We start from the raw sequence: 13025 nt of genomic DNA on the forward strand, positions 1-13025 counted from the left end.
AGTATACAGAAGCCTTAATGTTTGCCAAAGAAACTTTGGAGTCAGACTAGCTCTGGATTCAAATCCTGGTCCTGCTGTTTAATAGATTTTGACCTCAGATAAATTCCTTAGCTTCTCTTAGCCTCATATATAAACAGGGGATAAAAGTGCCTGCCTTTCAGAGATTTTGAGGGACATACCGGGGGAATTTGAAGAATCAGTAAAGTGGGCGGGCATAAGAGTAAACGAGCAATATATGTCATTTCTCTTTTTCCAAGATTCACTAATACTTTGCATCACTGTGTGAACCTAATCACACTCTTTACTGCCCGATAGGTTTTGCCTCTCTTTCCTTCATATGTAAACTAGAAACAATTGCCTTCTCAAAAACAATTATACAGGTTACAGTGGAGCACATTTTAATGACATCACCTGTGGACCATAGATGGCTTTAGCATATCAAAATCAGTAATGCTAAATTTATACATTAATATATGTCTCTCAGAAACCATCTGTCCTCAGTGTATAAATGAGGGCAAAGAGAGGCAGAAACATCATTTCCACTTGCGCAAGAAGAAAAGCAAGCTGAAGGCTGGGAAGGTTTGCCCAAGGCAGCTATAGCCTCCTTCAGAACCAGGACAATTACTCAGAACACTGCCTCCCAGGTTAAAGGGAGTGCCCTTTGGTCTGTTTCACAGGATGTCAACCTGGTTGTACTGAGTCCTTTGACACCTCCCATAGAACTATCCCAGCTGTGAAGTCGTGGGGCCTTCACAGGGCCTGCAGGAGAGACGTCTGTCCTTGGACACAACCCTGTAAAATAAGCCTTCTGGCATCTGGCGTCCACAGAATCGGCATTCTCAGTTTAATAAAAATGCAAAGGATTTAAGCCAGAATAATTACTTTGGAGCAGTTACTGCAACCAGGATTGGTTTAAGACAAAAAGGCAAAGGATTTGTAGTCTATCTTCACATGGGTGGTGAATAAATCACTCACGCTCATTTGCAGAGTCAAAGGACAGCCCTTTTAGATGTTATTCACAGCTGAAAGGTAGATATCTATTGAGTGGTAAATGAGAGATTTAAGTGATGATGACGCAAACACTATAGAATTCATTCATTAGGTCTTTGATCAGAGAATTCTAAACATAGAGGCACCTCTTGCCATTTGGGAGGTCAATATCTTCCTTTTCAGGTCTTGGCACAGAACAATGCTGAGGAAGTCCAGACACTTAATCGCCACTAAAGAAGTTCTGCTTTAGTGCTCACAAAAAGAATTCTTCCAAATATTAGCAAAACGTTCAGTCATTCTGCCCACAGAAGGGTCAGCCTACCTTGCTGATGACCCTCCCCTCCATTGCCAAACAGACAATTTATTGAATTTATCTGCTCTGGGGCTAAATAAGCTACTTATTCTGGCAATCATCTGCCAGGGTTCCACATTTTGGAGTATTTGGGCTGACTCTGCAGCATCTCAGGTTAAAGGCAATGTGGCAAGTCCTTGCAAGAGGCTAATGCGAGCTGTTAGCCGAGCCTGATAAAAGCTTTTCCTGGCTAGGAAGGTGATAAACGTTGCCACGTTAACCTGCAGATGAAAGGAGGCTGACTTCAGTAATATTATTTAAGCTGTTTTACCCTAAGTGCTACCAGCACAACAGGAACAGTCAGCAGGGGATTTAGCCCCCCACCTTCAGAAAGCAAGCCATCTCACCACGGCATCTTAAAATGACTGAATGGAACCAGTGATCAAGGAACCATCCAAATGGATTTGATCTTTCTCCACAGTCAGTGGAAGAACTAAGACCCTGAATTCATTACCAGGCAATCAGCACCCATTCACTGAATGCTTTCTATGCCAGCCCCTCCGGTAAGTGCTATAGATTCAGAAATACAAGATGCTCACAGCCTGGTGGCCAAGACAAAAATGCAAATCAATCAACACAAAACTACTTATAGCTAATATCTTAGATATGTATAGGAGCTAGTAGAGATCCATAAGAAGCTATATAAACCCTTCTTAGAGAAGACCATGTTTACACTGAGTCTTGATCAGTAAATAAGAATTAGTGGGGCTTCCCTGGTGGCGCAGTGGTTGAGAGTCCGCCTGCCAATGCAGGGGACACGGGTTCGTGCCCCGCTCCGGGAAGATCCCACATGCTGCAGAGCAGCTGGGCCCGTGAGCCATGGCTGCTGAGCCTGCGTGTCCGGAGCCTGTGCTCTGCAACGGGAGAGGCCACAACAGTGAGAGGCCCGCATACCGCAAAAAAAAAAAAAAAAAAAAAAGAATTAGTGAAGTAAAGAATCAAATGTTGTGCAGCATTTTGGGGGCACAAAATTTGCAATACAGTCCTTACAGAGTTGTTGAGAGGATAAGAAATCTTGTAAGGAACGTTACTTTGCACATTCATAGTAGGTACTCAAGAAATGTTAGCTTTCCCCTTGCACAGCGATGTATTTATTTATTTTTATAAATTTTATTTATTTATGTTTTGGCTGCTTTGGGTCTTTGGTGCTCCACGTGGGCTTTCTCTGCTCCACGTGGGCTTTCTCTAGTTGCAGCGAGCAGGGGCTACTCTTGTTGTGGAGCACGGGCTCTAGGTGCATGGGCTTCAGTAGTTGTGGCACACGGGTTCAGTAGTTGTGGTTTGCGGGCTCTAGAGCGTAGGCTCAGTAGTTGTGGCACACAGCCTTAGCTGCTCCATGGCATGTGGGATCTTCCCGGACCAGGCATCGATCCTGTATCCCCTGTATTGGCAGGCAGATCCTTAACCACTGCACTACCAGGGAAGTCCCTTGCCCAGCGATTTAAAATTCCTTGTCCTTGTTTTCCTTCCCTTCTATGCAGGTTGGGTGCACCTTTGGTACTTAATGTGTGTGAATTGATGAACTCACACATAAACTTATTTTTTCTTTTCGAATAAAAGTGTTAGTTTCTGCTTTATAACAAAGTGAATCAGCTATAAATATACATATATCTCCATATCTCCTCCCTCTTGTATCTACCTCCCACCCTCCCTATCCCACCCCTCTAGGTAGTCATAAAACACCAAGCTGATCTCCCTGTGCTATGCGGCTGTTCCCATTAGCTATCTATTTGACATTTGGTAGTAATATAAGTCCATGCCACTCTCTCACTTTGTCCCAGCTTACCCTTCCCCCTCCCCATGTCCTCAAGTCCATTCTCTATATCTGCATCTTTATTCCTATCCTGCCCCTAAGCTCTTCATAACCATTTATTATTTTTTTAGATTCCATAAGTATGTGTTAGCATACGGTACCTATTTTTCTCTTTCTGACTTACTTCACTCTGTATGACAGACTCTAGGTCTATCCACCTCACTACAAATAACTCAATTTCGTTTCTTTTTATGGCTGAGTAATATTCCATTGTATGTATGTGCCACATCTTCTTTATTCATTCATCTGTCGATGGACACTTAGGTTGCTTCCATATTTTGGCTATTGTAAATAGAGCTGCAATGAACATTGTGGTACATGACTCTTTTTGAATTATAGTTTTCTCAGGGTATATGCCCAGTAGTGGGATTGCTGGGTCATATGGTAGTTCTGTTTTTAGTTTTTTAAGGAATCTCCATACTGTTCTCCATAGTGGCTGTATCAATTTACCTTCCCACCAACAGTGCAAGAGGGTTCCCTTTTCTCCACACCCTCTCCAGCACTTACTGTTTGTAGATTTTTTGATGATGACCATTCTGACTGGTGTGAGGTGATACCTCACTATAGTTTTGATTTGCATTTCTCTAATGATTAATGATGTTGAGAATACTTTCATGTGTTTGTTGGCAATCTGTATATCTTCTTTGGAGAAATGTCTATTTAGATCTTCTGCCCGTTTTTGGATTGGGTTGTTTGTTTTTTTGATATTGAGCTGCATGAGCTGCTTGTAAATTTTGGAGATTAATCTTTTTTAAGTTGCTTCATTTGCAAATATTCTCTCCCATTCTGAGGGCTGTCTTTTTGTCTTGTTTATGGTTTCCTTTGCTGTGTAAAAGCTTTTAAGTTTCATTAGGTCCCATTTGTTTAGTTTTGTTTTTATTTCCATTTCTCTAGGAGGTGGGTCAAAAAGGACACACATAAACTTTTATATGTGGTTTATACACTCAGAATCCTTTAGCATCCTGGTCAGTTTCTTTGCTATATTTCTTTTTTCTCTTTGCCCTAAGATAGCCTAGCTTGCTTTCGGCTCCACATTCCTCATTACTTCTCCTCAGTTCCTGGTGATTCCTTTGCCTGCATAGGAATTTGTTCTCTAGAGACTGGAGTTCCAAATAACTCCACAGCTGAAAGGGATTTTTCACCATTCCCTAAACATGCCAACTCTCATTCTTTAATCTGTGTCAAGGTTACTTCAAGTTATTCACTCATCCACTGAAATATCTTCTGCTGGTAATGCTGCTCCAATTCTGCCAATCATACTGCTACCTGTACTTCAAAGCCCAAATTCTTTTAGTTTGCTAAAAGAATCTTCCCTCCTCTGAAAGATTCCTGTAATATTGATTGCCTACTGCATTCATTTAACAATTCTGTGCTAGCCAATATAGTTTTTTCTTGGATTCAAATATGCCACACTGTCCTACCTTGCTCTAGCTTGTCAATTCTTTGAAAATAAAAATTGGGCTTTACTCCACTTTGTCTTTCCTGGCAGCCCTTGGCATTTGATGTGTGTAATACTTATTCATTTGACTCTGAATAAATGTTTCTGGGTTGAATGAATGTACACTACCCAAATGACTTCACTTGGAACTAGGAACCAGTTACAGCAAGGCTTGGAACTACATCCCGGGTTAGAGGTGTTTAGCACCTCAGAGCCTCTGTCATCTCTATTACCATACTCATCCCCAGTGATGTCAGAACTTGGTAAAATGGGCAGATCTATAAAGTAGGAGAGAAGCTTTGGCCAAAGATCTATATCTGAGTCATAAGCACATAAGCAGTTGAAGTCATGAGTATAGAAAATATCTAGAGAGAATAGAGCTAGAGAGAGAACTGAAGGAACACAAGTTCCAACACGAGCATGGATACTTAAGCCTATGAGGAGTTTAAAACGATAGCCAAGGACATGGGAGATAAACCAAGAGGCAGTGTTGACATGGAAAACAAGAGAACAGAAATTTTCAAGAAAGAGGGAAGTTCAATAGTCCCAAATTCTGCAGAAAGTTAAATTTAAGACTGTAAATTGTTTATTAGCTTTAGTAACATGAAGGTCAGTTGGTGATCTTGACAAGAAAATACAGGCAATGAACAAAAATACAGTACTTGATTTCAAGACTTACTATAAAGCTATAGTAATCAAAACAGTATGGTATTAGAGTAATGAAAGGCATACAGATTGATGGAAAGAATAGGTCAGCAATAGACCCACTCTTACATGGTCCATTGATTTTCAACGAAGGAGCCAAGGTAATTCAATGAGGGAAATGATGTCTTCTCAACAAATCATGGTGGCACAACTGGGTATCTGTATGGGAAAAAAATTTTCCTCAATCCTTACCTCACATTGTACACAAAAATTAACTTGAAATGAACCAGAGACCCAAATATGAAAGGTAAACACCATTCAACTTGTAGGAGAAAATAGAAAAAATATCTGGGACACTAGGTTAGATAAAGATACCTTAAATAGGCCACTGGAAACAAAAATTAATAAAGTAGACATTAAAATTTTAAATACTTTGCTCTTTGAAAGACACAGTTAAAATGACAGACTCAGGGATACAATTTTTGCAAAACACATCTTATATCTAGAAAAAAATAAGGAACACTTATAATTGAATAACAAGAAGACAAACTACCCAACTTAAAAATTGGCAAAAAGAATCGAAATTTCACAAAAGAACATATATGAATGACCAATATGCACATGATAATTAATCCACCAGTTATCAGGAAAAGACAAATAAAGCCACAATGTGATGCCATTATACACTAATTAGAATGACTGAAGTGAAAATGATTAACAATATTAAGTTTTGGTGATAATGTAGTACAATTGAAACCCCCATGGTGGGAACACAATGCTTCTTCGGAAGAGTTCGGTAGTATCTTAAAAAATTAAACGTATGCTGATCATATGAACCTGCAATCTCACTCTTAGATATTTATCCAAAAGAAGTGAAAATGTGTGTCCACCTAAAGACCTATATCTGAATATTCATGGCTACACTATCCATAATAGCCAAAATGTGAAAACAACCCTATTTTTCCATCAACTGATGAAAGAATAAAAAATTATGGTATATTAATATTATGTCACACTAATCTACAACGAAATGGAACAAGACATTAATATAGACAATATAGATAAGTCTTAAAAACATGCTAAGTAGAAAATCAAATACAGAGACTATATACTGTATGGTCCCACGTATATAAATTCTAGAAAAGGCAAACCATAGTGAGAAAAGAGTACCAGTTGTTGTCTGGGATCAAGGCTTGGGAGAGAGGATTAATTGCAAAGGAGTGTAAGGAAACTTAAGGGTGATGGAACTTTTCCATATCTTGATTGTGGTGGAAGGTACACAACTGTATACAATTACCAAAATTTACACATCAAACTTTACACTTAAAATGAGTGGATTTTATTGTATGTAAATTAAACTTCAATAAAGAAAAAAAGTCAGTGAAAAAGGAATTGAGTCTTTAGGTTTATTTCTGAGAACATAAATTGATTGGGTGTGGGATCAGGTGAGCAGTTCAAAACAAAATTAATTACTCCAAAGTAAAATTTCATACTCATCTCTTTTCAATGTAGAGTATTGGGTTTTTGTACAACTCTAACCTCAGAACTTAGAGCTGTACACACACCTATGAAGTAATTAATGTCCCAATTATGTCAAAAGCATGATTCCTTGAAAAATTAAAAACTTACATTACATGGGCATTTAAAATTGAGATTACTAAAAATATGTGGTACTAGTTCAAAACTGGTCAAACTCTGAAATGTGGTGATTTTACCACAGAAATAACACTCTTGGTAGCCATACTGTTAGCTTTTTCTAATGTCAGGTCTTCAAAGTAAATTTATTATTTTCATATGTAAATTCATGTCATGTAAAATTATGCTTAACTATTTAAGGGCATACGGGAAAATTTTAAAAGAGGAAGCTTACAGCAAAGTCAAATATGAGTTTTAAAAGCATTCATACGATTTAGTTCACATATCTGAATTTCAATAGTTTAGTTATCCCTAGAGATTTAAAAATGTTTCAACTGTACATTTATCAACAGTTAAAATCAAACATGACATTCACATCTACTATATATCTCTAGGCATCTGCGCAAAGATACACACATAGGGATATTGATGTCATTAAAGAGTGAGACATCATATTTACTGACATGGGAAATTTCTAAGATACATTAATATGTTGGTACAGAACACCTCTGGAAGGATCTACAAGAAATTAGAAACTGTGTTTGACTCTAGATGCAAGAATTGGAGTCTGAGCATTAAAGACAGAAAGGAGATTGACTTTTTCACTCTGTATTTTTGTACTGTTCCACCTTTTTAATTAACCACACAGAAGTATTACCTTAAAAAGTAAATACAGTTGACCCTTGAACAACACAGGTTTGAACTGTACAGATCCACTCTTAGGCGAAATTTTTTTCAATAAATAAATACTACAGTACTACATGATCTGTGGATGGTTGAGTCTGGGATGTGCAACTGCAATTACGGAGGACCGACCGTAAAGCTCTCTAAGGATTTTCGACTGTGCAGGGTGGGGGGTAAAAGTTGGTGCCTCTACTAATCCTCCACACTGTTCAAAGGTATACACTTATATCAATACAAATAATCACTAGGTTTTAAAAAATATATAAGTTGAATTAGAATAGGTGGGTTTCTTGAGAGCAGTGGACTGACTGCCTTTATTTAGTACTCTCCTTGCCCAGTAAGATTTTTTTTTTTTTTTTTTTGGCAGTATGCGGATCTCTCACTGTTGTGGCCTCTCCCGTTGCGGAGCACAGGCTCCGGACGCGCAGGCTCAGCGGCCATGGCTCACGGGCCCAGCCGCTCGCTCCGCGGCACGTGGGATCTTCCCCGACCCGGGCACGAACCCGTGTCCCCTGCATCGGCAGGCGGACTCTCAACCACTGCGCCACCAGGGAAGCCCAAGATTTTATATTTATTAAGTGCTCTGCAGACATGACACTTTTCTAAAACAATATTACACTTGGTTCAAAGTATTTTATATATTTTTAGTAGCATTTTCAAAAAAACCCCCACAAAATCATAACTTCAGAAAAGCACAAAACTTCCAATGTATTCCAAATTTGATCCTAATTTTACAACATGGCATAATGAAATAAATACTAGATAAATAAACACAATTCCATCTCCAGTCTTGGGAAAATAAATCTCTTCACTTTTCTGGACTTATTTTCAAATCTAGACAATAATGATGGCAGTGCATATATGACAGTGAGGTTAGACTATATACATCTTAGATATTAAAGAGTTTGGACAGGTAAAACTCTCCACAATTTCTTTTTGTTTTAAAAACAGCTTTATTGTGATATAATTCACATACCACAGAATTTATCTATTTAAATTGCAGAATTCAATGGTTTAGTATATTCAAACTTTCGCAATCATCAGTCAATTCTAGATCACCTACTCCCCCCAAAACCCATCTTACAAGCAGTTATTTCCCTTCTCCTTCCTCAACCTTCCCTCCCTGCCAGCCTTTGGCAACCATGAGTCTACTTTGTGTTTCTATATATTATAGATTTGCCTATTTGGAACACTTTATACAAACTGAATCATAAAATATATGGTCTTTTGTGACTCGTCTCTTTCACATAGCAGGTTTTCAAACTTCACATTGTAATATGTATCAGCACTTCCATTTCTTTTTATTGCCAATATTTCGTTGTACTGAAATGCCACATTTTGTATATCCATTCATCAGTTGATGGGCATTTGAGTTGTTTCCACTTTTAGGCGATTGTGAATAACGCCATTATGGACACTTGTTTACAAGTTTCTGTGTGCGTGTGTCTTCATTTCTCTTGGGTATACACCTGGGAGTGGATTTGCTGGATCATATGGTAACTATGTTTAACCATGTGAGGTTAAACAGTCTTTTTCCATAGTGGCTGACCCATTTTACATTCCTACCAACAGGTTATGAGGGTTCCAATTTCTTCACATCCTCACCAAAGACTTCTTTTGTCTTATTGATTCTAGCCATTTTATTTGTTGTGAAGTGGCATCTCTTTGTGGTGTTGATTTGCATTTTTCTGATGACTAATTATGTTGAGAATGTTTTCATCCATTTGTTGGCCATTTGTATATCTTCTTTGAAGAAATATCTATTCAGATATTTTACCCACTTTTGTCTTTTTATTATTGAGTTGTAAGTGTTCTTTATATGAGTCCCTCTAGATATAAGCCCCTTTATTACATTTATGATTTGCAAATAGTTCCTCCCATTTTGTGGGTTGTCTCTTCATTTTCTTGATGATGTCCCCTGAAACACAAAGTTTCTGGTTTTGATGAAGTTCAATTTATTTTTTCTTGTTGCCTGAGCTTTTGGTGTCATATCTAAGAAACCATTGCCTAAGTCAAAGTCACAAAGATTTATGTCAATGTTTTCTTCTAAGAGATTTATAGTTTTAGATATGACATTTAGGTCTTTGACCCATTTTTGTTAGTTTTTTTATATTGTATGAGGTCAAGATCAAACTTCATTCTTTTGCACGTGGATATCCAGTTGTACCAGTAGAATTTGCTCAAAGACTATTGTTTCCCGATTGAATTGTCCTGGCACTCTGGTTGAAAATCAACTGAACATAAATGTGGGGACATATTTCTGGACCTTCAGTTCTATCCCACTAATCTATGTCTACCTTTATGCCATTCAATACATTCTTCATTACTGTAGCTTTGTGGTAAGTTCTGAAATCAGAATCAGGAAGGGCAAGTCCTGTCTTGCCATTTCCTGTTTTTTAAAGGATCGTTTTGCCTATTCTGTATCCCTTAATTTTCCATATATATTTTAGAATCAGCTAATTGGTTTCTGCAAAGAAATCAGCCAGAATTGATGGGGATTGCATTGAATATGCAAATTAGTTTGGGGAGTATTGTCATCTTAATATTAAGTCTTCTGATCCATGAACATGGGATGTTTTTTCATTTATTTAGGTTTTCTTTCATTTCTTTTGATGATATTTTATAGTTTTCAGAGTAAAAATGTTGTACTTCTATTGTTAAATTTATTCCAAAGTATTTTATTCTTTTTGTTGTTGTTGTAAAAATAATTCCTTAATTTCGTTTAGTATTATTCATTAGAAGGGTATAGAAATACAACTGATGTTTATATATTGATCTTGTATCCTGCAACCTTGCTGAACTCATTTATCAGTTCTAATAGTTTTTAGTGAATTCCTCAGAATTCATAAACACAAGATCTTGTCATCTGCAAGCAGCAACGGTTTTACTTTTATCTTTCCAATCTGGTTCCCTCTAGACATTCTGAGTGCTAAATAAATGAATAGCTTAGTATTTTGGAGGTACTGTAGTTGATATTGTATAGATGCATTGTTAAAACAAAAGGGGAAGAAAACAGTGCTATTGGAGAAAAATTTTAACAGAAAAAGCAATGAATTGAGAGGCAAGAAATCTGGTTCCCATACCACTATTAATTACCTATATGATCCTGAGCAAGTTCCTAATCCTCTTCTGGTTATACATTCTATTTTCCAAATCTTTTTCCACTTGGCATACCTGTGGACTTCTGGGGATATGTAAGAAGTAGATTTCCTAAGTTTATTCAGCTACCACAACCATGATTTTCACTATATATATTGATCATCATCCTCCTTTTCCATTTTTTATTTGTCCCTCACAAAAGAGAATAAGATTACTGAAACTGGAAGAGCAGCTGAAAGTATCTTCACATTGAAAGCAAATATAACTCTCAGAAAGGCACAACAGAAGATGTTGTGAGAATGCAGGCAATTATAAAGAGTTATCCCTTGGGAACAAGCTGGAATATCAAAAAATGCTTTAGGGGCTTGTGGAAGAAATGAGTAAAAATGAGCAAATGCATGGAGCATTTACTCTGTCTAGTAGTATACTAACATTTTAAGGACATAACTATAGAATAATCAATAAAGATTTTTTTAAATGAAAAAAGTATGTTATAAAAATATACATTATCTGAAGTTTTCACTGCAGAGGATCGTCTTTTAAAACCAAGGTTTTAGGTAACGTTTTTTACTACAGTTTTGCTTAAAATGTCAAGTGTCTCACAACATATAGAATCACATTAAACTTTTCTACTATACATTAACCAGATACCTTCCTTCTGCTTCTGCTAATGCCAACAGTACTAGAATACTAAGTTATACTTGAATATTTTAAATTTAATTTCAGGTGTTTTGGAACCTTAGTTTTAATCTCTGACTTAAAGGAAGAGGACTATCCAGACAGGTACGAGAGATGTCGTCTTTTTCCTTACGACACTGTAGAAAACTCAGAGACCCTTTTGCTGCATCTTGGAAACAGGTTTCATTTCCAGCTGTTTCATAAGGCTGGACACACTGTTCAGTTTCTTTAATATGTGCTTTAGGGTTACTCAAGTTGTTGGCATCATTTTTTTTTAACTGGGCTGGGCTATGTTTCTGAGAACTCTGCTTCATTTTTTGAGTTGTGGACTTAGCTTTCCCAGACTCTGGGATAATTTCTTCACCAGAGGAATGTTTGTCAAGGCAAACACTCTTCTTCATTTCAGTTTTCCGAGTGGTTTGCACATCAACTTTTCTACTATAATCTAAAGCAGTATTTGGTGGTTCAGTTCTAACATTGGAGGTCTTTACTATTGGGTTATTGACAGAATAAGGTATAGAAGTATTTGCTTTATAGTTTTCTGGAAACAGCTGGTTTCCTTTCAGGACTTCACAGTTTCTAGATTCATTTTGCAAATGAATCCCTAGAAGATCTTCTGAAAGATGTGATAGACGTTGAGAACTACTATTAGCAATACAACGTTCTTGTACAGTAAGTAGGGACAATGTTTTCAGATCATCATCTGGTTGTCCATTATTCTGAGGATAGGATGATTTTATATGTATACGTTCCTTTAAAGGTAAATCCTGAAGATGTAAATCAGTAATGCCAGGAAGCAGGTGCTCTTCAGGATCAGTCTTTTGAAGATCCCAATCGAACAGTTTATTAATGTTTGTAGTGCACCATTCTGATTCACATGACAATTGCTCTGTAGTATTTTTAAAGCTATCAGGGATAGCTGTTTCAAGTTCCGATTTTACACCATGAGCAAAAGTGTTCCCTGGGATAGCTGAAGAATTACTAAAAGAAGTACCTTCCCAGTCAATGGTGCTCAAGTGCAGATCAGCAATCGCAGATATATTATGGGATGAGGTACTGGGTTGACTAGAGTCTGCAATCAGAGACTTACTGATAGCTTTAATTTGCTGCACAGCCAAAGGTCTTGGAGAAGATATTAACTGTTCTTGTGCATTCAAACAGGGAGCATCTTCAGGTAAAAGCAAGGTATTCAATGACACAGAAGTAGATTCCTGGGGTAATGTAGAATCAGGGGAAATTTCCAAATTTAACTTGGAATTCTGCTTAGAAAAGATTTCACATGTGGGTTTTAATGTCATGTGTGATTGAAAAGTCATCATATCATCTGATTCTGGCAAATTGTTTCCTTTAGACTTAGTTTTCATGCCTGAAAGAAAAAAATATATATGATACAATTAAAATCTATTTTATTCTCCTAATATGGGTAAACAAATTAAAGAGCTCAGATCAGAAATCATCTGTATGATCAATTTTTGCCTTTTTTGTCTCAGAGCATTCCTGAAAACTGTGTTATACATAATTATAACAAAATAATTATTAATAAAATATTATAAAATATTTTATTTTGGAAACAATGTTATAATTGGATGGCATGTTATAAAATAATGTTGTAAGTTCCTCACTGAGTTCTGGGAAATAAAGAAAATGTATTTATAATCCAAAATATGTTATATATACTAGTTGCTCAATAA

At 37.0% G+C, this 13025-nt stretch overlaps 1 protein-coding gene across 1 annotated transcript in view; it reads right to left on the bottom strand.

Annotated features, from left to right (window-relative positions):
* Positions 1 to 9447: 9447 nt before the first annotated feature.
* GEN1 (GEN1 Holliday junction 5' flap endonuclease) overlaps positions 9448 to 13025 on the bottom strand; it is a 30095-nt gene continuing 26517 nt past the window's right edge. Inside the window, exon 14 of the mRNA XM_067008083.1 lies at positions 9448 to 12700. Coding sequence (XP_066864184.1) covers positions 11379 to 12700 — 1322 coding nt within the window. The 3' untranslated portion in view covers positions 9448 to 11378. The remainder of the gene's footprint in view (positions 12701 to 13025) is intronic.

This window comes from Kogia breviceps, chromosome 11 (genome assembly GCF_026419965.1).
Source record: "Kogia breviceps isolate mKogBre1 chromosome 11, mKogBre1 haplotype 1, whole genome shotgun sequence".
Taxonomy (NCBI): domain Eukaryota; kingdom Metazoa; phylum Chordata; class Mammalia; order Artiodactyla; family Physeteridae; genus Kogia; species Kogia breviceps.